The 25,093-nt window shown below is 32.4% G+C and overlaps 2 protein-coding genes across 6 annotated transcripts; both read right to left on the bottom strand.

The window, feature by feature from the left end:
* Window positions 1-623: 623 nt before the first annotated feature.
* LOC115963855 (lipase member N-like) lies at window positions 624-7,851 on the bottom strand. Of its 5 annotated transcripts, none has more exons than XM_031083066.1 (9): window positions 7,583-7,851; window positions 6,119-6,297; window positions 4,432-4,766; window positions 4,017-4,300; window positions 3,852-3,920; window positions 3,718-3,774; window positions 2,544-2,596; window positions 2,384-2,459; window positions 624-1,829 (listed from the first exon to the last, which is right to left on the bottom strand). In XM_031083066.1, exons 2-9 carry the CDS (start codon window positions 6,174-6,176, stop codon window positions 905-907), a joined length of 1,857 nt encoding a protein of 618 aa, XP_030938926.1. In that variant the 5' UTR covers window positions 6,177-6,297; window positions 7,583-7,851; the 3' UTR covers window positions 624-904. The 5 variants fall into 5 exon arrangements, with proteins under 5 accessions (XP_030938926.1, XP_030938924.1, XP_030938925.1 ...); XM_031083064.1 differs by having other exon boundaries at window positions 4,432-4,831; window positions 6,119-6,292; XM_031083065.1 differs by having other exon boundaries at window positions 4,432-4,831; window positions 7,583-7,850.
* A 2,046-nt stretch (window positions 7,852-9,897) lies between these two features.
* On the bottom strand, window positions 9,898-15,539 carry LOC115965490 (carbon catabolite repressor protein 4 homolog 3). Its single transcript, XM_031084725.1, has 13 exons — window positions 15,106-15,539; window positions 14,220-14,383; window positions 14,043-14,108; window positions 13,543-13,595; window positions 13,375-13,456; window positions 13,190-13,276; window positions 12,598-12,690; window positions 12,487-12,519; window positions 12,221-12,333; window positions 11,419-11,530; window positions 11,185-11,270; window positions 11,014-11,098; window positions 9,898-10,339 (listed from the first exon to the last, which is right to left on the bottom strand). The coding sequence occupies exons 1-13, from the start codon at window positions 15,413-15,415 to the stop codon at window positions 10,250-10,252; spliced, it is 1,374 nt and encodes a 457-aa protein (XP_030940585.1). The 5' UTR covers window positions 15,416-15,539; the 3' UTR covers window positions 9,898-10,249.
* Window positions 15,540-25,093: the final 9,554 nt, after the last annotated feature.

The raw sequence follows: 25,093 nt of genomic DNA, 5'->3' as shown, positions 1-25,093 counted from the left end.
AAATTTTTTTTTAAACAAATAAAAATGATAAATTTTAGAGATAAACAGTAACTGTAATTTCTTTTTTGAATATAAAGGAAAAAAAAAATCCTAAATTTTAAGAGTCCTCTTTTTGAATTCAAAATGAAATTTGTTATTTGACATTTATGACCCTATTTAGAAATAAAGTTACTCTTCATTAATAAGAGTATTTTTAAACTACATAAAAATCCAATTGAAAGAGAGAAATCCTCTTACATAGAGTATAGATGTGTCTAAACCTAGTTATTTGCTGGGGGAGGGTAATGGCACATACAAATGTCTCGAAATATTTTTTGTTTTGTGGTATAATTTGCTTCAGTCTAGGCAATGGAGCAGGTACTGGTAGTGACCGAATACCATGGAGGAAGCTGGTCCTGTAGCAAGTTTGACTTCCTGGAGAAGTTGATAATCATTGTTTAGTCCTAATTTGAAGTACAAGTCATTTAATGAATCCAATTTTTTATCTTTTCCTGATAAGCCAAACCTAAAGAGGACGTGTACCCAGAAATGTGCAGTCCATCTCGTTAAAAGTGGAAGCAACATTGTCTAATCAGGATGGACCTCATGACTAAATTGCCAACCAATAAAAAATGGATCAATTCGAACCCCTTTGGCTTTGGGAATTGGAAAACATTTCAGAAGCTTCTCTGCCAAGTAATAGTAACAGAAAACACATTTAATCAATTCATCACCCTATTACAAAGTATACAAATTTTGAGTACAAAATCATTCCCCTTGATAAAATTGATGGGAAAGATTACTGTAGTCCAGTAAAAATTACACCCGTATCACCTACTACAGTAATGTGCACCTAAGACACACATGATACAACAAACATGCCACGTAAAAGAATGTTTTGGATGATCCATGGCATTAATTAACCTCACAGCCCTTTTTTCTTCAACCTCAGAGCCTTCTGACTAGATGGTTGTTTTGGAGTAGGCTCCACAAGCAGCAAGCGTGACATGACGTATGTCAAGAGTTCTTCACGATGGGAAAACGTGAAGTCCAAGTGGGCATACTCAAACTCATTGTATGATACATCCACACCTGAATTCTTCATGACTTTATAGTGCTTTCTTACCATTGATGGCCGAATTACCTTGTCCTTATGTCCAGCAACTAGATCAACAGGGATATCGATGAGCCCATAATATTCACCCAAGTCCAATGGCTCAGGAGATCCATACACCTCCATGTTAGCAGATGCACTCCCATAATCATACATTCTAAACTTCCCAGTGTGCTTCATCTGTGCAAGGTGAAGCGCCAAGTGAAATGAAACTCCTGGCATATCATTCATGTTGTAGTGTGGTAATCCTAACACACCAATCCAATTTGAGCTGTCTCCACCAACCACATAACTCATTAGGGTTTGGACTAGCCCTCCAACTGCAGGATAGTTGTGGAAATCCCTAGCCAACTTGTTGAGTAACATCCGGAAGAATCTGGTTGGTATGTAGAAGGCAGGCACAAAGGGTGCCAAAAAAGGACCAAACATAAGGAAAAAATACTCAACCACTGTGAAAACAAAAGTAGAATCCTGATGGAACCCGGCAGGTGATAATAAAATCAATCTAGATAGTCTGTGGGGCTTTTCTTCTATCCGTCGTGTTATTACATACATCAATATAGCTGCTCCTCCCAAGCTATGGCAGATTGCACAAAGTTTGTAAGGCTGATCATCACTTTCCTCCTGAAGAGAAGGTTGGCTAAGCTTCAATTCTGACGTTTTCACTTCGTGAATCTTCTCAATCATTGCAGGAATATCCTCAGTGCCATGCTCATTGATGGAGTATTGCCAGTACCTAAATTGATGCTAACATTTAGTTACAGCATTACCATACCATAATGGTACCACATTATATAAGATATCTGAAATAATTCAGTCTCATTCTCCTCCTTCCCCACCATAAATTTCTTGAATGCAACTGATTGGATAGAGGCATTCAAAGAGAAAGATTTGGATTTTAACTTTTAGTTTAAATGACTTGAATAACAAGTTCTTGTTTTTGTTTATGGTTTTTTTTTTTAATTGACGAAATTTGTGGATAGATTTAACTTTTAGTAATATCTGGATTTGAAATGATTAGTTGTAAGATTTTATTTCAAATCTAACATTACAAGTGTCTTTTTTTTTTTTTGGATAAGTAACATTACAAGTGTTGTTGTTCAAGTAAAATCTCTAAGACTTGAATATTCTTTTTTTTTTTGGTAAATAAAACTCAAACAATCGTGTGTAGGTAAATTTATATTAAACAATTTATACTAACAACCATTCTTCAAATCCAAACAGACTGAAAAGATATAATTCCATATTAAAACTGACAAACAAATACATATGGAACTCATTTGTACTTACCGTCGTGAGGAAATGTTCTTGTCAGCATGTTCCCTAGAAACCAAACCCCGAAAATTCCCAAGAAAAACATCATACCCTGCAAGACAAGCAAACAATCACATATTCATTGCTCAATCGTGTTCTGCAAACTGCACATACTCTTAATGCAAATGTAGCAAACCTTGATCAAAGGCTGCAAAAGCTGGAGAACCAACAACCCCATTGGACACCCAACTGGGAAAAGAAAAAAAAAAAAAAAAACTTATTAGAATAAAAATTTAAGCAATGCATATAAAAAACAAAATTTTAGAATTTTGGAGATACAAGAAAACATAATGCAATAAGTTCATTAACTAAGAATGTGGTACTGAATTTACTAAAGAAGGCTTTAACAAAAGATATAGGTTTGGGCGTTCTAGGAGGGACGGGTGCAAACATGCTCTAAACCAACCTGTCTTTTATATGTTCTGGTCAATTTTTTCATTAATTCTGCTAAGGAAGTTAAGCTGCTGATAAAGGTTTGGCCATATTTATTAAAGAAAAGTAAATTGATTCCAAAGGACTAAGAGCGACAAACAGGAATGTATAAGAATAAATATGAACATATTAATTCAGCCAAAACAAAAAGGAACATTCTAACTTATTATGTTTTCCCATTCTAAACATCTTTTTTTTTAAATAGTTTTTTAATGACGCGTTGTAGAATTTGAAGGAAAGAAAGAGGATGCATCATGCAGAGAGCTAGTGTGAAAGAGGATGTAGCTCATATACAAATTTTTAAGAACAATGAATGACAAGATGACAAACTACAACAATTTGGTGGCACAAGGCAGAGAAGCCACATTGTCTGATGATGGGGTCACAAGAAGACAAAGGCCAAAAAATGGTTGCTGATAGGAACAACATTTAAACTTTTGTCTAAATATACAAAGCTAAAAGATGATCCCATATTTAGTAATCAAGTCCAAACCTATGTAAAGAAATCAATAATTTTGAATTTTCAAAGGTGGACAGAAATTCAATATTTCCACAAAATTCCATCCATTTTACCTACTTGTTAATTTGTTATTGGCTAAATTTTGATCTCCAGACTCCAACTAAACTCAAAGATGCAAAAATACATTAAAATGAAAAAACTACACTCCTGAGCCAGGCACCGAAAAATTATAACTTCGATAATTTTAATGTATTCTCTGGAGCACTTCTTCCATCAATCCACTCTCTTTTTAAAAAATTGAGAGAGATAGAGCAGATGGATCCTATCCCCTATGTTGAAACTAAATCGTATCTGCAACTGAATTTTCACTAGTGCAAATTACAACTAACCAAGGAAGAGCAAAGATGGAAAAACTCACCCCATAGATGAATCGAAAACTCCATGCTGAAGATAAACTGCTTTCCGGGCATCACGTCTGCAACATCACACTACAAGCATAAGGCACCATTCACCCAAAAATAAACCCAAAACCTGACAGGAACATGTTTTTACCTAGGAATTCTTTCCAAAAGAAGAACATAACCATCAGCAGTGACCACATGGATAGCTTCATATGGGTACCTAATACAGGTAGAAACGTAAGGTACTTGCAGAAAATATGAATACTTCCAGAGAGAAATATAACTTGAATAAAGTTAGCAGGAGCATAGCCGTTACCCAAGTTCCGTTATGACATCCTGACATGTCCGGGCATCTGTATTTAGAGACTGATAAAAAGTCATATTCTGTTCTGTAGGAGCTGGATCATTTTCCCCAAGAGTATCTGTAGTAACAGATACTTCCACAACGTTACCATGATTTTCTTTAGTACGCCCAATGTAGTATGAAACCCCTCTGAATAGTTTTCTGAAAGCCTCTGATGGGGAAAGAATAAAATGAGCTGCCTTATGAACAACATCAAAAATAGCTTCGATGAAAATCTCTATTGCTAGATGAAGATCCTGGAGAGATAATGAGATACATAAGCAAAAGGGAAATCATGCATGCAAATCAATCCATAAGATGAGAAAAACAAATGATAAAAAAATCACAATTTCCAAGATTGATAGGAGATCGCAGTCCTTGCACAAACCTCTATGACTCCACGTCTCCTGTCAGTGGTGCGGTGAACAATCTGGTCCCTGAGGGTAAACACTCTCTTAATCGAATGTAAACCTGAATGCTGGTGGCTTCCAGAGAGAGCAGGGGCTTTTGATACGCTATTAAAGAGAAAACGATAAAGATAAACTGGGATCCCCATAAGAAATTTTGTAGGCAACAGAATCCAAAAGAATATGCATCTGATCCATCCTGTCCGATGCCTATCATACTTGGTAAAAGTACTGGCTCCTGAGACACGTGAACTTTGAGATGAAGGTGATGCAGGATATATGTTTCTGTCACTATCTTCTTCTGCAGATGAGTAATCTACACTTGATGTATCAGAATCCACAGAAAGCTCATAAATGAACTGGTTGAAAGAGGACACACCACTACAACATCACAGAAATGCAGAAATGTCAACAACCAAGATATGCAAGCACAAAACAAAGACTAAAAATTGCACAACAAACAATAAACTTTGGAGAGTAGTTTTTTTTAATATGAAAAGGCTAGATATTCAGATAATCATATGTTGATAAAAGCACCATATAAGCCTAGCCTTACACACTATTGGAAAGAAATGATTTTTAAGGATTTTAAATAAATAAAAATTCTTTCATCAACATGCAAAATCAATTCAGAATTTCTTCCCCTTTTGTCAGCCACAAAGAGTTGAGTTTCATTAGCACAAAGTTGTGAGAATTGCAATGGCATTGGTGAACAAACGGAAAGCCAAGTTCAAGCAACGGTCAAGAAGACAAGTAAATTGTAGGAATACAAAATTCTCAAGACTGAATAAACACAAGAACAGAAAAGTTTAATTAAACATAAGAATCAGCACCCATGGTTGTTTGTAGTCAGCACCAAATGGGAATAGAAAACATATGAATCAAAATCTTTATTGACTGGAATCAGCACCAAGGAATTAGAAATCTTACAACAGATATTTTGTCCATCACAAACTTGTTTCCATAGTACAATAGCAGGCTTAATAGACTGTTAGTACTAAGTCCTAACCCTAATTGACTTGGGTCAAAGCCTTGATTCTAGGAAACTATTAGCCTAATTAGCTAATAAGACCTAAATTAAAATCCAATAGACTAATAGTAAAATTACAATTGCCTTCTGAAATTAAATAAAACAAAATCAAATTATTTTTTTTCACTCCTAGTGCTAACAACAAACTCAAGATCAAAGTAATTTGTACCCATGGGAGACCAATAGAACCAGCTGGTCAAAGTTACAAGGAAAACCAGTCCATGATATTTGAAATTGCATACTTACGTAAGGTTTAATAATCAGTCCTTAATTTCCATGTTTTGAAAAATGAAAATGTAATTAGTATCGTCAACATCTTAGTACACAACTAGATTTCATACCTAGGAACCTATGAAAGTAGTTAAGTCCTATCTAGAATGTCTAAGAGCATGAATTTAAGCTAATAAGAAGGCAGCCTACTTTGAGAAAACAATTATTTTATTTCTGGGAATTACCCCCTTTTCTGCCTGCTTAGGTTTAATCTGCTGTTTTTATAAACATATCTTTGCAGCAGCTGCATCACTACTTGTCAAGAATAACTCTCTCCATTCTGTTTAACAATGAACAATCCCAAGCCATCATACAAGCTTTGAATGCAAAACAATTTCGTAGGTACCATCAAAATAGTTAAAACTTACTTTTCCATCCAACGTGGAAAACGAGGTCCGCGAAAGGTTGGCCTAAGCTCCCAGCCATGGATACCTTCAAGGATCTTAGCCTTCCCCGGCAAAAGTGTCAACAAAAGCGCTGACACTCCATTGATCAGCCTCACAATATTGTTCAGAGATTCGTAAGTGAATGTCTTCACTGACCTGCACTAAAAAAATAAAAACAAGAAATAAAATACAAATTGCTCATGTCATAACCAAAAATATGCTATATCAAAAATGCTTGAGGGAAATAATCCTCTGGAGGGCACCTAAAGATAGATAGATAAAGCCCTACATAATGTGGAAAAATATGAGCCTTAATGGCACCCAAACTATAACTAGTACCATAGAGAATCAACCAAAACACAATTGTTCTCAGCAATACTGAAGACAGCATAGGAAAATTAGACATACTTTGGGAAATGAAAACAACCCCGGAAACCCCCACCACTAGAAAGCTAAAAAATACAATAAAGTGCATGAATTTCAAACTTCTTCTATATTATGAATAGTTTTATGATATGCAAGGACAAAGGATGAACCAGGCCATGCAATCAGTCAAATAATTCACTTATCAGTTTACGGAAGTCCCAAACTTTTGATCAAGGCCTACTTCTTCAGAATTCTGAAGAGAACCACATGCCATCATAGGCATTTATATGAGAGCCATGACCTCCTACATATGCATACACTAACACTTGTGAGTACTCTCAGTAAAATTGGGAATACTTCATCAAATTCTACTAATATGACATCGCCGAAAACCTTGTAACTCAGTGAGCTTACCTAAAGGACAACCAAGGTTTAAATTCCCCTCCCCAATTATTGTAACAATTAAATTATGAATAAAAGCTAAAGCTACTAAAAGTTTTACTACATAATGCTTACAAACTGATGTGGCAATCGATGCAATTGGTGTGGGCTTCAACTACCTAATAAATGAATATTTGAATTGCCTGTTTGTAATTAATGACACATCAATTTGTAAGCTCTAAGCAGTAAAACTTGTAGTACCTGTAGCACTGATATGTTCCAGATAAAAGGAAAAGGCAAACCCTGCTGAATGCTGATCACTGACTATTCCTAAATCATTTTAATATCTAAACAAAGCTAATAATAATTATAATGACAATTAATGGGGGTGGTGACTTGGCATAATCTGAGCCATTCCTTAATCAAGTTAGATGATCCTGGTTATTTAATCACAACTACTACATTTAAAAAAAATAATAATAAATAAAACCCAGAAATGAATTAACATTTCTTGATTGACCCAGTTGGTTAAATCATCAAAGAATCCCATATACAGAAACAAGAATAAAAACCAAAAATAAATAAAACCCATAAGGACATAACCCAAGATGAGCGCAATACATAAAACTCAAAAAGAGAGATACAATCATTTTATCCAAATCAATACAGAAAGAAGAAGAAGAAGAAAATGGGGCTCACTCTTTTGCGACGGCGAGGACGCTGTCAACGAAGCGCTGCAACATTTAATTGAAACTTCAATTGTATGCAATAGTGTTTTTCGCTTCTTGTTTGTTTTTTTTTTAGATAGAAATAAAAATCCGAATCTAGATTTTCTGCAACAACAAAAACAAAAACAAAGAAAAAAAAAAAAAAACACAAAACAAAATCTTATGGAAGCGAAGAACTTGGGAGAAAAAAAAAGCGTTGTGGTGGTGGGGACTGGTTGTGGCTTACAAGTTGCAACGACGATTCTTGACGTAGCAAGTAAGCCAAAAAAGTCGACAAACAGGTCGGTTATTTTCATTTTTTAAGAGAGGACACGTGGTGGGTCGTGATTGGGTGAACGGTCTAATGTGTCGCTTTTTTGTGACTCCATCCATGTGTGAATTTACATTTGTGGGATTACGGCTACACGTAATTTTCTTTGACTATGTGGTTGTGGCAGATTACGGTGGCTCCACGTGCACTTTGTGACATCTGGACCGTTGATCGGTGTGGACGGTTGTGATGTTCGTGCTAGAGTTTTCTACTGGATAAAGTTCAAAAGGTAGCGTCACGTTTATAATGGGACCAATTCTTTCCATCAAGTTGTTTGTAGAGAATTTTTTTTCCATTTGTTAAATATGAAGCACATGTTTCAATATGGGAAAATATGGAAAAATATATATTTTTTATATAAATAATCATTGTATGCAAACTCATTTTGATTCAAAATTGTTTGATTTTATATATAAAAAATTATCCAATAGAATATTGAATGCACAATAATGTCCAAATCTACCATTTTAAATTAGGCCATCATGATTCATGTGATCATGTCTACCATTTTAAATTTCCATTTATGGGAAGACAAATGCAGGCCATCATGATTCATGACATAGGAGTAGTTATAAGAAACCAATATACACTCTTGATGTGATATTCACTATATAAGTATAGGTGCTTGTGAGGTGCAGGGGTAAAGGTTAGAGTTTAAGTCTCCAAGAGGAAGGTTCGCCTACATATAAAATAATAGAGCAACTTGTTTTATAGGGAGATTAGGTGAGAGGAATGAGTATCATGTAATTATATTTAAAAAATGATATAATAGCTTTTCATGTCATGATCATGTAAAGTTTCAAGTTTATTCAATTAAGGTTTCTCCACCAAATTCTATTAAAGGTTGTGTTAATTGTTCAAAATTTTTTTTCTTCAAATTTTTTAAATTAAAAAAAATCCAATTGATTGAAAAATATTTTCGAGAATTTGTTTTTAAAAAAAATTAATTGAAGTTGACGGAGAAGTCTTAATTGAATAAACTTGAAATTTAAAGAATTAAAATGAACGAAAACAAAGTTAAAGTACTAAAATGAATTAGTCTAATTTATTTACATTGATTCTTTAATTATAGTCATTAGCCAAAAACTTTATAACTCAATTAACAATTTTTAGTATTTGAATTCTCCTCTCCTCCTGTAATATTGAATTTATAAATAAATAAATAAATAAAATATATATATATATATATATTATAATTATTATTATAGGCATTGATGTGATATGGTGAAGAAAGAATGTAAGTACAAGACAAAATGTCTGGTGTAGATTAGTGTAACCACTAACCAGACCTAGATATCCATTATAGAAAAGAGATTTGGCTGGCATAAGCATAACCACACACATGATTTTAGACCGATTACATTTAAGTTAGGCTGTACTGCAATTACTTTCTAGGGTCCCAAAAAAATCTTTCTAGGGATAGATGGGAAGATTTGATTATAAAAATAGTCACACCACAGAACAATGCATATAAGTTTTTTTTTTTAGTTGATAATCTTGAGATAAAATTCTACCCTAGTCTAATTGTATATGTGTGAATTTTCTTCTGAAAACTATAACTCGACCCTTGTTCTTTCCACTTTATAAACATTTATATTTGTGAAGTAACTATCACACCAAAAGTGCACGGTGTATATATAAAGGAGAAGTACATCAACTTTCATTCAGGCTAGTGTATTGCATGTCTGGGAAATTAAATCGGTTTTTTTTTATTTATTTATTTTTTTTATTGGTGTTTGCTGGGTAATTTGTTATTGCAGGGGATTGAACCCCTGAGTTAGGGGACAAATAAGGTACCGGGTACCACTCAGGCAACTAGGCCCAGTGGTTAAATCAGTTAAATTCACCATTAATCAAGAGTCATTTTTGTATGAATACAAAGAGCTGTAGCTCATACTTGTGTGAACAGCATTTACAGCTATCAACTGAAAACTGTACATGCCCATATTAACAGCACTAGAAATTACCAGAGAGTATAGAGATGAAATTAATTAATGTTAAATCCACATTGTTGTCAAAGCCTAATAAAGAAAACATTCCATCTTAAAATAATAATAATAATAATAAAGAAAACAAAGAAGTACAATGTCTATGAGCTACCTACTGCTCAAACCCATAAACCTATAAGTTGGCTGAAAAATGCTGCAAAGAGAAGTCCTTCATGATCTTGTTTATTTAAGCATGGAACTCAATTTTTGTCTTCCCAAATAATCCATAGAGAACAGTCAAATATAGGCTTCTTTTCTTGGTTGATTGAAGTTCACTTTTAAAAGCTCAACACAAAATCTGTCACCGACAAATAACTTTCTTCTCTAGATGCTAGGTCAGCTATACTTGAGAGTTAAAATTGTTGCCTTCTTTTGTTCTTGGTGTGAAGGCAAACTCAGAAACCAAGGCCAAGTGATCACTTCCCACTTTCTGCATAAGAAACAATGTCAATTTGGATAATAATGTACAGACATCAAAATATGCAATCAATTGAAAACCCATTATAAGTCAATGGAGAAGTGTATTACAGTAGGACAAAATGAGGATTTCTGTGCTTAGAAATTCTATAATTCTATTAAAATATTTTCAATTTTGCTAGAACCCATTGCCATTAAAAATTTAAACTTAGAAGGCCCCAGTAAAGGGCAACAGTTATATGATACTTAACTAGAACAATTATAAAGACCAGTTTTCAAGAACAGGCACGGGCATATAGAAAAACTTCCAAATACATTCTACCATACTTGCAATATGATTTTAGAAGTAGAGTTAGCTGACTGAATAAGGCAAGAAGCTTTTCCTAGTGGATTTCAGAACAGATTTGAAAAGAACAAAAGTTCTTTGGCGGAATGTAATATGTCAACAAATTCCCAAGGACAATTGCTTGAGTTATCTACCAAAAAAGTTCTGCCTTCAGTTTTATGTTCAAGATTCAAACCCATAATCAAGCAAAAGAATCCCAAAACTTAAAAAAACTAAATCCTCTCACTTAATTCCACATTATAATCCAAACCATGCAAGTGTATATCACTCTAGTCATTGAAAAATTCCATAGAGTTTCGACTCAAATTTCATCTGGTGGCAGAGCTCTCGAGTCTTCTTACCTTGCAGGGGAGACCACCTGTACTCTGGAGAATGTCAAGTGGAATGGTATCCAGAACTCTTGTAGGTACAATACCATCAGAGTACTTGAATCAGTTCAAGACATTTGACATTTCCATCATCACCAACCACCTTGAGAATCATCATCAAAACTTTCGGAGAAAGCTACTTACCATAAATAGTCAACAGTTCCAAGGAACTTTGAGTGGTAGGATGTAGCTAAAGGTTCACCATTACATCCCCGAGTTTTTTCAGAACCCTGAGAATATATAGATGGAAATACAGTTGAAAAAAATAGTGACTTATATGATGCATAAGATGGGAAAAGAGAACAACCAACCTAGGAAGAAGAAGAACAACCAAAAAAATTTAAATAACAAAGTTGTAAAATAGTAGAATCTAATAACCTTCACTGTGGCATAGGAGCTGGCAATCTTCAAGGGATGCACAAGTAAATGGCACCCAGCATTTCCAGTTGCAACTTTTACCTCTTCATCAGTCCAGCAATTGTTAAATAATCTGAAATGAACAGTATTCAAGCATATGAAGTTCAATAATTACCACTAAGAAGTAAGAAATATAGTATATATTTTCCCTGTTCAAAGTAAGAAATGACGAACAAGATGTTCTAATTCTAGTTATCCTAAACCAGGCATATACCTCTAGGTGTGATATCAACAACTCCAACAATCCTTACTATAGTTAAAATTGTCAAATAGGACAAGATCCTAAGATGGAAATAGGAATTGAAGTGAAATAATCCAAAATATTAAAGAATAAGAGGTAAGTAAAGTAGTAATTAAAGTAAATGATTTAACTTGTAAAAACACGGTACCCGCAGATTTAATATGCAGGAATAGATTCTGGAATCTAATGGGATGAATACATAATAAATAATGAAAATCTCACCCAAATCTGGAAGGTGACAAAAGTATTCCAATGTTTTGTTGTTTTAGAGATTCAGAAAGAGAAGAACCTCTATTCATATGGTTGAGAAAAAAAAGAAAGCAAATGGTTTAAATTCTTATGATATTAAAAAACAAATCCCCAATGCTTTGCATGAGAATTAATTGTGAACTTACAAAGTAATGCAACTAGGCCAGCTCCAAGCACAGTTGTGCTGCTCTTAACCAAATCAAATTTACATACGTATACCAGTGCAGAATAAATAAAAAATCTAACTACCTACCACAAATAAGAAAAGAATACCTGTTTGTCAAGATCAACGGACTCCTCATTTCTTTCTTGACACCCAAAACTTGAGAAGGATGACAATTTCTCTGCCCAGATAACTCTCTTTTATCATATAATAAGATATTTAGCTGCGAAATAGAAACAAAAATTAATTATAATCAAGCACTTTGGCTGTGAAAATTGGTTCACAAAATGACTACTGTCAATACAATTTATGTAAATAACTGACTTCTATAACCAAGATAATGTTCATGTGGTTAACAACTTTATAAGAAATTCACCTCGGAGGATGACAGGAACTTGTATATTGCACTCTGTCAACAAGAAGGTGAAGAATTAAACTTTATTAGTGCAAGATGTAAATTTGACAAATACAGTTTTAGACATCACACCTGAGGGGTGCTATTAAAATCTCCAGCAAGTACAACGGGGGCATTACCCCATTTTTCTGAGAGGATCTGTGCCCTTGACAAGAGAAAGCGTATCTGCAAAATTAAGTTATTCAATATCAAAGTGCATCAGCAAAATTGATGCATAACATTGATTTTTTTTTTTTTAATTTTTTTTTTTGTAGGAGGGGGGCAGAAAAGTGAATGCAAACCCCAGTTTTTCTGTCATTAACATTCAGTGCACAAATGTTTACGCTAAAAGTTATTTTCTGACAATAATTAACTAAATTTTCATTAAGAGGTTATTAAGAAAATGACTTAATGGCAGCAGTAAATTGGTACTCACACATGCTTTTCGAATGAAAAATTCATTTATACTATTAATAAAGATTCCTTAAAAGTTTGTCTATGTTATAGTTCAAAATCAATTCTGGGAGGGTGCTATGAGATACTTAAGATGCACTTTACATTTGACAAAAGATCATTATAAGAGACATATATATAAGTCTACTTATTTTATTCCAGGAAGCATAAGAAAAGTAATCATATTCAAGTTATGCATGATAAAATAGAATATCAAGGTAAAAGGACTTACTTGACCTAATTTAACATCTCCGTGGCTTGGGTTATAAAGGACATGGATGTTCCCAATCAGTAGTCTTCTTGATTCATCTTTACACATCTACCTGTACAGGAGAGGAAGTTAGACTCCAAAGTATCAATATGATTGTTAATCATAACACTGCTAATACAAATCAGCATATGCTAATGGATCGGTACCTCAAAAACAGAAATTTGGGCAACATTGTCACGAAGACCAAACCCCTTGAATTCAATACTCTCTCCCTCTAATAACCGGAACCTAAGGAGTTAAAATTTGTTCATTTAGTTCAAGCTAACCAGTATGTATCTTAAAAGATAATATGAAACAAACCACAATTTTCTTACTCATTGGCTTTCCAAAACATAGCACAGCCATCAATTGCATCTCCAGTGCGTCTCTACAATTGCAGGAAACTTACTTAGAATTATTTAGTTTCAACTTGATCAAATCTGTACATGAATACAGTGACTTGACACACACACAGTTCCATTTACTCAGGTTGCAAATCCCAAATAAATAAGTTCCCAGTTATCAATTGAAAGACCACCATATGTTGGGTCCATTTTTAGTCAAGCATACCACAAATCAGCAAGTTGATAATATTAGCTTTCAAGATGAGTCAAATTCTTCTTAAATTTTTGGAAGATAGAAAATGATTTAAAAAATTTTAAGAAGAAAAGTTTCAAACCGGTTGGTTTTAGCAAAATTTTACTATACAATATACCAAGCAGGATGTTCAAAAGGCACACAAATGGAACTGAATGAAGGTCAAGTACATTACATGAATCTGAAAATACTAAATTCATGGACAAAGTTGGCTCAAAATTAAAAATTAAAAATTAACCTTATAGGACCCAACATATCCCGCTTTCACCAAAATCTCTGATAGATCATAATACTTGTCCACTTCCTGACAAAATAACATTTGACACCATAAGTCCATTAGTTTACCATAAACTCCAATTTTAATGAATCGCGTTACTAACACACACACAAATAATAATTAAGAACTAAGTCTTACTTGCAAACAGATTATATCAGGGTTCCATCTCATGAGCTCTTTGTATATGACCTTCTTGCGATGTTCCCATGTCATATAAAAAGAAGGAACATTTGTGTAGAGATCTCTGTGTTTCGAAGCATTTCTATCCCCCAATATGTTATACGATGCCACTGTAAATCTTTCTGGCACACACAACCCACAAACCACAACAAATTGAATGCATTGCTGAATCAAAGTGCCAGATTTTTTACTATGTTATTCAAACTAGTCAGCATGAGCCTGTAAAACTTGTATGGCTACATCTTACATGATTCAAAACAGAAAAATTCTCTAAATTAAACAAAGTCAACTACAAGTCTATAACCAAGCTTTAGTCCCAGAATTTTGGGATTGGTTGCTAAGAAAATGCAAGATTTAAAACAATTATAATTGTTTTGAATTTTAAACCGTTGGGTAAAACTGTAAAAGAGACGAAACCCTTTACTCTACAAAGCTGAATACAACTACTTTGGACTCCTTCAATGGTGAGTATTTCATTGCTGGAAAACCAAATCATTATAAAATGTAAGCACCAACATCTTCTCTTCTTTTCTTTCACAATGATTTCTGCTATTGAACATGTAGTCACTAAGAATTGACCAAGTTAATGCATGTGTTCTTTTCTTTTCTTTTTTCTCATTTTTCTCTGTATTTGTTCTTAATATTTTTATAATTGAAAAATGTTTAGTGTACCATATTTTCACAACACTTTCATAACAAACAAACCTTAAGCAATTACTGGCAATGTTGTGTACAAATCTCATCATTTCTTTTTATAATTTAACACACATAAATAAAGAAGTGCCTCATAAGATAAGAATGAAAGAATATTCCAAGGAGAATATAAATAAATAAGTATTTGTACCTGGGGATGCAAGTGGATGATCGGGTTGGATCCAGTGGCGGACAATATCCGGATCCTGATCCAAGGATCTATGTGTTCTTCTAAGGGGGTTGTACCATGCACGAGAAGATAAGGAAGAAGATGCAGAAGACTCCGTGGGACCATTAATATTATTGGTGCAGCAAGAGGGCTTCACCTTGAAGAAGAAAAAGGGGTGGTGGGTCTTGGTCTTGGTCTTGGTCGAGCCCATTCTCCAGCTAGAACCACTGGTCATGGCCATGGGCGCACGAGACAAGACCCATGAGCTGGAACACAATTCCCAGCAGCTCATTCTAATCTCCAGCTCTCTCACCCAACTCAACTCAACTAAACTCAACTACCATTGTTCAGTTCAGTTGAGTTTTAGGCGCGCCAGTCTTTTGTGTTGTGGAGGACTTTATCCTATTTACACTTACACGCTGTCTCATCATTCACCACACCACTGCTCATTCACCCCTTTATTTTTTTTAAGTTTTTTTATATATATATATATATATATATATGCAAAAACCATTAAAAAAAATCTAATTAGATTTTAAATTAAAATTCAATTAGAGTCTAATTTTACGCCATATATCCTCTCTAATTTAAAATTTAAAATTTTTGTGCTAAATTATTTAATTCATTGTAAAAATTAGAATTCAATTAGAGTTTAATTTTACATCACATGTTTCAATTAATATAAGTTTTTAAATTTTTGTGCCAAATGAGTTTAATTTAATATATATATATATATATATATTTATATATAACCAATGCTAGAATATTTTATTAGATTCAAAATTGAATTTTGTTTTGTTAGCTTTCCATACAAATTAAATTTTTTAGATTTTTGCTGTTATTTTTTATACTATTTATATTCAGATATTTTTGTATGCCAGGATCTTAAACATAACAAATTGCAATTGACCTGAAAAATCTCATACACATATCCCCATTCAATTTGGGAGATACTATTGGACCAATTTATTCTTTTATTTTGTGTTGTATATAGTAGAATTTCATAGATAGTGATTTGTAAATTGATATTGTATATGTAATATCTAATAGTGATTTTCAAAATTATATACATAATAACAATGTAATGGAAAACTTAGCATAACCAATATCATGAAAATTGTAAGAAAAAACTATTTTAGTACCTCCAAATGTTCTGGTCAAACTAATATCTTATATGTTTTATAACCTAAGCTAACATCAATAGCACCACTAAAATTTATCATTTTCGTGCGTAAGCACGAGTTACATACTAGTTTTATATAGAGTGCACGGTGATAGTTATATACTGTGAACACTCTTATTTTGTGTTTTCAACATAATAAACACAATTTTAGTTAGATTGTGTACAGATGTGTGTTTCATGTTTTTAGTAGAATTTCACAATTACAAAACACGATTTTAGCTGAAGTATGTAAGTGTACAACTCGGTTTATGTGTTGGTTGGTTTTTAAATTTTATTTTTATTTTTAATCTAAATAAATAAAAGGAGGCCACAAGGATCAGCCCATCTAACTCTACGAACAAAGCCAATAATTAGGGAATGGGTTGATGTAGATCAGCCCAAACATAATTGTCAAAATCGCAATCTAGATCGTATGATTGTACAATTTTACGATCCCACCTCACCAAAACGTTTAGAATCGCACTGAGATTGTAAAAATGATAGGATCATACGTAGGATTGTGTAGGATCGTATAGTATCGTAGGATTATAAGGGATCCTACTGATCCTACCAAAAACAAAAAATTTGGTTTTTTTTTTAATTTTTTTTTATGGGATAAATTTTTTGTTTTGATGAAACTTTAAGGTTTTTATTTTTTCATGTTATGATGGTATGGCTTTTTATTTTATTTTTATAAAATTATATTAACATAAGCAAATGCTTTCTAGTTTCTAGTTCATTTATAATCAAAATGAATGAATGTTTCATCATTTTTAAATGAAGAATTTGATGTTGGCTTTGCTGCCTTTTAAGCTATAATGTTGTTAAATTTGTTTGATCAATATACTAATTTGTGTTCTAATATTACTAAAATATTTTTTTATATATAATTTTATCAATTATGCTTGTATTTGTATATTGATTGATTGATTTTTTTAAGCATGCTCTTTAATTGTTGTTGAGTGGTATAACTTAAATAGTTGAGAGTGAAATTGTATCTTGATATCTTTTGCAACTCTAGTATACAAATATATAATGTCTACATAGATGATAGAATGGATGATGATGATTAGGAATTTAGGACGGTGGTTATAATAACCTTAGAATGAGAATAATTAAATGTCCATTTCACCTTAATATTCATTTGCTTTTGGATTTCATATTGTAGCTAGCTAGTTTCCATTTGCTAACTTATTTTGGATTTCAAATTTGGAACTTAGAACTTAGAAAATATTTTCCATATGTTTTGATAAATATTTTGGTATTTGGTTGCTAATTAAACATTTATTAAACTTTTTAGATACATCGAGTCAAAACTTAAATATATTTGTTTCGTTAGTATAGACTTAGCGATATATGACATGTAAATTACATCATATAATGGAAATTTTTTTTTTTATTTTTTTTTTTATGGATGAAATTATAATTAACGTGATTATTCAACATACAAAGTCATTATCAATGTGTTTTTTGCTTTAAATCTGAACGATCCCACCTACCTTCAACGATCCTACATAGGATCCCGATTTTGCCAACCCCAAAGGCTTTTGCGGAGAATCTCCACTCCCAAATCCTTCATGCATTTAGATTTTGCACCCGTAATTCAATTAGGGGTTATGTTGTTAAAGATATTTACACAGATCCTAGTATCTGTCTTGGTAAATACTTACCAACCAAAAAAAGAGGTGGCAATTTATGTTAAAGTCTCGTATTCATGTAGTGTCAATTCATGATTATTTGAATATACAGGTTGACGCGAATATGACATGTTTATTAATTATGTTAGGCCCTCTTGTCCCTAACACAACTATTTCTTAAATAGATTGACATGATATGACTCATATGACATATTTAATAAATAAGTCAAGTTAACACGTTACTTGAAACAAATAATCTATTAGCAATTCTCATATTTTATAGAATGTATAAATATACCACTAGATTTCAAATAAGGTCACCAAGCATAATAAAATTTATTGTGAAAAAAGTTGTACCAATGACATTCTTAATCAACGAGGGGAGCAATATATATACATATATACACACACAGATCAAAAGGGGAAAAAGTACAAACACAAAAGCTGAAGAAGTTAAAATTTACAAATATTTGATGTGAAATGATAGAAAATAAAAAATGCACTACAAAACTATGTTAAAAGCCAAAACTGCCATATTTGATGTTCAATACACATGAGCACTCTTAATTAATTACTTCCTAAAAGTGCATACGTGCCTAGTCTGAATATTTCTTTATTTCAATTTGTAGGAAAACCTCCAAAGCCATACAGAAGGATTTTCAATGATTTCATTTGAAAATAAAAATATATCACTATGGAGCTTTTAGAGTGTCTTCCAAAAGTATATACCCAAGAATTCTCCTATATCTTAATGTCTCCACTGTTGTTTAGTAACATGCACTACTAAGTTTTGCAAGTACAAATTTAGATTCCCTATTAAGGGTCGACTTAACACATTTTGTGGTTTAAGACAACAATTTAAAGTGAAGTCTTTTATGTAAAGTTATTAGTTTCTTCCAATATCTTAACGGTGGCATTTGTTGAACACTTCTTTGCAAAGACATCAATTATATATATATATATATATATATATACACACACACATATATATAAGGTTGGGTTCAAGTTATACCTAGTGTAACTCTAAGTAATGTTACACCACTCAATATTTTTTAATTGGATGCGAATATTGACAAATCCACCGTTAGATTACATTATTTTCGTATATTCTTCATACTTGCAAAATTTCGAGGTGATCAAAGATTAATAGTCATGTCATCAATCAATTGTTTAAATTCAAGTTTTTGTAGTTTAAAATAATGCATAAAAGATGAGTTTATGGATAAAATGGTAAATAGTATCCGATTGATATGAAAATTGGCATGCATGTTAAGAACATATAGAACATGTAATTCAATAGTTGAATTTTCAAAATATTAATTCAATAACAAGTTATTGGGTGGTGTAACATTACTTAGAGTTATACCAGGTGTAACTTGAACCCAACCCATATATATATATATAAATAATAAGTTTAGCCTTGATTGAATTGGTTTATTTTTTACTAATACTACCATAATCATGCTAAAATCATGAAATATTAACTGACATGTTAAATGCATTTCATGCAAAATATAGTCATATTGATATGAAATATTCTCACATGCATCGAGTATTTTAAATATAAAATAAATTTTTTTTAACTCTTGATTAGATCTCAGCTTCTTTATGTACATGTGTTGGACCAAGTGAAAAATACTGAAATCCAATCAAGACTAAACACATAAGCGAGATATGGATTTAAGTGTGGGAATGGGTTTGTCCCTAACATTACTCATTCATTATTGGAAATAAAGAAGTTTTGTGGATTTAAAAAATGTTGAGTATAAAAATAAAATGGAAAATTGTAAAAAATAAAATAAAAATGATTCTAGACCTGAGATTGACTTTCAATCTCAACCCTTGAAAGTGTTGCACAGGATTTCAATCCAAAATTTTAAATTAATTTACTGATAGAAGGGCTTTTTAATTTTCACATGCTTATTTTGTTGAAACTAAAAACTTTTTACTGAAAGTATTGTAGATAAAAGTAAAAGTTAGTTGAAATAGTAAAGTGAGTTGAAATAGTAAAGTGAAACCCATGAATAATATCAAAAAGTGCAATAGGACAATGAATAATACTAAAAATAAGATGAATAATAAAATAAATTGACTTTTTAATTTTTGCCAAACATACACTATAACTAAAGTAATGTACTTAAATTTTGCCCTATTTATATTTAGGCTTAAATCGCTTGAGCCTCGAGATGAATATGCTAATGGTTTCTATAAGTTAACCACATTAAACAGTAGGTCGTTTCTTCGAATGGGAATGGTCTGGCTCTGCAATGGATGAAGGAGCCGAAGCATCATAATTATATTCATATCTAGTGGGAGTATATTAGTAAAAGACTTATTTATTGCGGAAAAGACAAACACTTTCTGCTAAATTTTTTAACCTTGTTTTTGTATATCCTTCTCTACTTCCATCCCATCAGGATATGCTATCTTTGAAAACCAATCACAAATTGTAAAAGTTGTAGCATTTGAGAGCTTTTGCATTGATCATGATTGTTCTTTTTTCACTGAATGACCAATTTAGTTACTGAAAGCCATTTTAGTATAAAGGAAATGGGTTAATGAACTAAAAATTTATAGGAAATAGGTTAATGGACTAAAAAATTATACCTTAGCTTAAACAGGTAAACGTAATTTTCTTTTTTTAGCGAAGTAATTGTGTGTGAGTATTTTTTTTTTTTTTGGTTTTTTGTTTTTATATATTTATTTTAGAAATGGTAAGTTCTAGTGGAGTAATTTTTTTTTAATAATTCAATAATTACAATGAGAAAAAAAAATTTTAAATCATGAATATCTTCGTTAGAAACATCAAAAGATATTAGTTACACTACAAGGTAGAAACATCAAAAGATACTAGTTACACTATAACTGTAACGACCCAAGGAAAAGCGCACTATATCTCAAAAGGATTAGTCACAATTGAGGCTCCTTGCAATTGTTATTAAAGTCCAGTTCAACCCAGTAAATACCCGATGTGGGAACTAGCCACATCTGCGCTATACCTCAAAATGACTAGTCACATTTGAGGCTCCTTGCAGTTGTTATTAAAGATCAGTTCAACTTGATAAATACCCGATGTGAGACTCATCACACACCCACACACATCACACAATCAATCAAATTGGGACATCACAATAACGTTTTTGACAATGAAGTAATTGTTAACTTTACTAAACCTATAGAATCGTTTGAGATCCTAAATTTTCTTTAAGTGAGTCTTTGTGCTGTTAAACCATACCCTCTCTAGGCAGCAGGCTTATTTGTTACATCAAATAGATCCACTTCTATCAATAGGAAATTACATATTTGTAACTGTTACAATAGGGCCCTATTATTCCTTGGTATAATGCAAAGTGTCTCAAAAAGTTTTTATTTTAATTGTTATATCAAGTTTAAGACAGGTTTTTGAACCCTAATCCTTATAATAAAAAAGAGTAGAATATCACTAAAATACAAAAAGCCTGACAACATCATCAAGTTAGAGCTTCAGCATAGGGTGGGTTTTTTGAGAAATTGATTATTCTAGTCTATATTAATGGTCTGTTCAAACTATAAATCCTATTATGTATTTTAATTTTTCTGAATATGTTAGGAGTTTGTGTTAGCTTCCTTAAGTATGACGTCCAACTGTTTCTTTCTACTTAATTTTATAGTAAGAGCTTCAGTATAATTAAGGCACACGTAATTAATTAGGGATGTGCAACCATTTAACTCACCAACCCGACAAAACTAACCCAAACTAGCTTAACCCAACCTGATACTTTAGATTGATTTGTGTGGATTAGTGGGTTTGGTTGGGTTGAAATATGATTTATAGAGACTCAAGTTGGCTTGGCTGGCTTCAGGTTGATAATTTTTTTAAGCCAACTAACTCAACCCAACCCCTTGTATGTATCAATTTATTTCATTATCCTTACTTTTAATAAACTTCGCAATTAATCAAAAGATCCTTATTAATAATCCTAACCACTCACTTAACAGTTTCGACTAAGTGCTCAGTCATCAATTAATGGTAGGAAAATTCTTAACCAGACATGATTGGGTCTACTTGTTGAGTGACAGGCTGACCCTCAACTTGTGACATCTCGAGACTATCCCTAGATGAAAATCACTTAATGTTAACTGTTTTACTTGATAATTCTCAACTTATTCTAGTATCCAGATGAGAAAAGGTAAATCAATGAGCTTAAAAAGGCATTAAGTACATAAGTAACACTGAAACCTAATAAGTAATAACCACCTATGCATTTTTTTATCATTATTTTCCTTTTATTTTTTTACTAACAGATGTTCAATACTAAAATGAAAATCTTTAGGTAGGCTATTTGGCAGAGTTGTTAATACTTCTTGTTTCACTTTTGCGCCTCCCTTTGATATTGAAGTCAAATGGGTAGGCTTCCATTAATGTCACATTTTATTTAATAAATACAGACTTTGAGTTAATTTGAAGTACCATTATACTCTCATATATATGTTTGTTAGGTTCAGATACAAAATGTGATATTGACATATTAATATGATGAATCATGTTGCTGAACCCTATGAATACCAAAGAGAAACTAATTAACCAGAAAAAAATTTAAAAAAATAATAATAATAATAATTAGAAATTTAGAACACTATCAGAAGAGAAAATAAAAAAGAATACTTTATATATGAGAAAGAAAATATTAACATATAAAACTAAAAACGTAGGTACATAAGCATATCACCAATCATTGTGAACAAATAATGGAGCTAATTCCTATTCCTAAACTAATAATCTTTTTCCAACAATAGTGTTCCTAAGAATCAATTAATTCCAAAGGCCTAAGAAAGTTAGACCTTCCAGCGTTTGTTGCATTTGACACAAGTTACATATGTTGTCATGGGTTCATCGGCACTCCGGGTCTGCATTTGTTAATAGGTACACTTGCGCTCGCGACACCGGCTACATTGGAACATGTCAGTGGTGGCCTTTTCTTCCTCATCAGCATCATGCACACATCTTTTCAACCTTTTCAACTGTATCTGAATGTTCTCACTCTGCCTCTTGTGACTGGCCATCTCCTCGGCACTCATGGTTACAAGACTCTCAGGCTTGATCTCTCCAAGAAGCACCTTTCTCCTCAAATCTGGGTTTTTTGGGTCGTTTAGATTGAACAAGATTGATTGATAATTTGCTTTCTTGATGGGATTAGACCACCCAATCCTTTCAAACATCACAGACTCTACTGTAGCAGCCATTTGAACTGGGTCTATTGATGGTGATATCCTCTCATCAGTTTCATAAGAAACTTTGGAAAAGGCCTCTGTCAGTAGTTTCCTAACCCTCTCACGATAACCAGAGTTTTTGTTGATGGGCTTGGAATCTTGATGATTGTTCTTCAGAGCCTTAGGATTAGGAATACGAAACTTGATTATCAGCCTCTTTCTGTTTGGAACCCCAGAATCCTTTCCAAAGCCACCACTTTTATTCTCCTTGATGATCGATACCTTGGAATCTTGATGATCAAGAAAAGCCAAACCCACATCTGTTTTTGGCTTGGGAAGCCGAAACTTGAAGACCTGTGTCTCTATCATTGTCACAAGAAAGCGTGTAGTGAGATTATTGATAATGGTAACAAGAGTCTCCCGCTTGATCTCTTCCAAGAACACAACCTTTAATTCTCCAAATAAAAGCAGTTCGTTTTAGCAACTTTTATATAATTTCAGAAACTCTAACAAGGATTATAAAACAGTGACTATGTATTTAATTATTTATGCCTTGAAACTCAAGGAATTCGAGTTGGATTCGGATTCGGAATAGGATTAGCAAATTTGCAGACAGGGCGGTGATGTTATAGCCGTTGGGGGGCTATTGGGTATTGGGGCTATATGCTAAAACATGTTTGCTGTTTGGTTTGGGCTAGGAGGTGAATTTTAATTTATTTAAATTTTCTTTTGTTTATTTAATTTTTACTATTGGAAATAGAGAGGTTTTGACTTATGAGGATTTGAATCACACCGTTCAATTACACTTCAAATTTTTTTTTTTTTTCAAAATATGAGAGTAAAAAAAGGAAAATGTTAAAATGTAAGAAAAAAAAATCAATTAATTCAAGGGTTGAGATTCACTCTTGATCTATATGCCTAAAGTATTGCACCGGATCATAATCCAAGATCTAATACTAAATTACTGGGTGGCTTATAATTTTTTCATGGGTACCCACTGACCTCTCTGCAATTGTGTTTCATTAGGTTTTTTTTTTTTTTTTTTTAATTAAATGTAAAGACAGAAGTGTATATATGTTTTTCCTTTGCGATATTTACACTCTATTTGTTTTGATAATAAATATATATTTTTTTCATAAAAATGATTTTTTTTTGGATTTTTTTTTTTTTTGAAAACATATTGGTTTTCCTTTGTTTTGATGTCACTTTGAAAATGAGAAAGAAACATTTTTTTAGTGTGGAGCACAATTGTAATGGTTTGTTGAATATGTAATGTTTGGAAGATGTTTTCCATTATATTGAGCTTTTTTTTAGTTGATCATAAAAGAAAACACGTGTTTTCTTGCAACTTATGGTTTCGTTGTACGTACCAAACACCAAAACATACATAGAATTTTTCCTAGAAAACATTTTCCACCAAAACAAGCTAACATTAATTTTTATTAACCACTTATTGGTCTTTTCAATCTTAAAGGGATGAATGTGGTAATGGTTTCTATAAGTAAAGCACATCAAACAATAGATAGTGTCTTAGTTTGGAAATGGTCTGACTCTAGATTTGATGAAAAAGACGAAACATTACAATTTTATCCATCTCTGATAGGAATACATTAAAAAATATATTTATTTCCAAAAGGACAAACACATTTTGCTAAAGTATTCATCTCTTAGTGATTTTATTTTATTTTATTTTTTTTGGTGTGTGTAAAGTAATGAAGAAGTTTGTACATTAAGGGTCCGTTTGGATACAACTTATTTTGCTGAAAATTGAAAACACTGTAGTAAAATAATTTTTAAATGTGTGAAAAATTACTGTTCACTCTTTTTTTTTTTTACCATTCATATGCCTTGGTGCACGGTCTTATAAAAAAAGAGGCAAACATGGGGCTTAAAACGCGGATCCATACCCACACTAAGAGTACGTTGGGATTGGGCTAAAAAACCCAACTTGTCTGCGTCTGGTGTTTTTCTTTTCTTTTTT

The sequence above is a fragment of the Quercus lobata genome, chromosome 10, assembly GCF_001633185.2.
Source record: "Quercus lobata isolate SW786 chromosome 10, ValleyOak3.0 Primary Assembly, whole genome shotgun sequence".
NCBI classification, from domain to species: Eukaryota; Viridiplantae; Streptophyta; class Magnoliopsida; order Fagales; family Fagaceae; genus Quercus; species Quercus lobata.
This window is presented reverse-complemented; position numbering and strand designations above follow the sequence as displayed.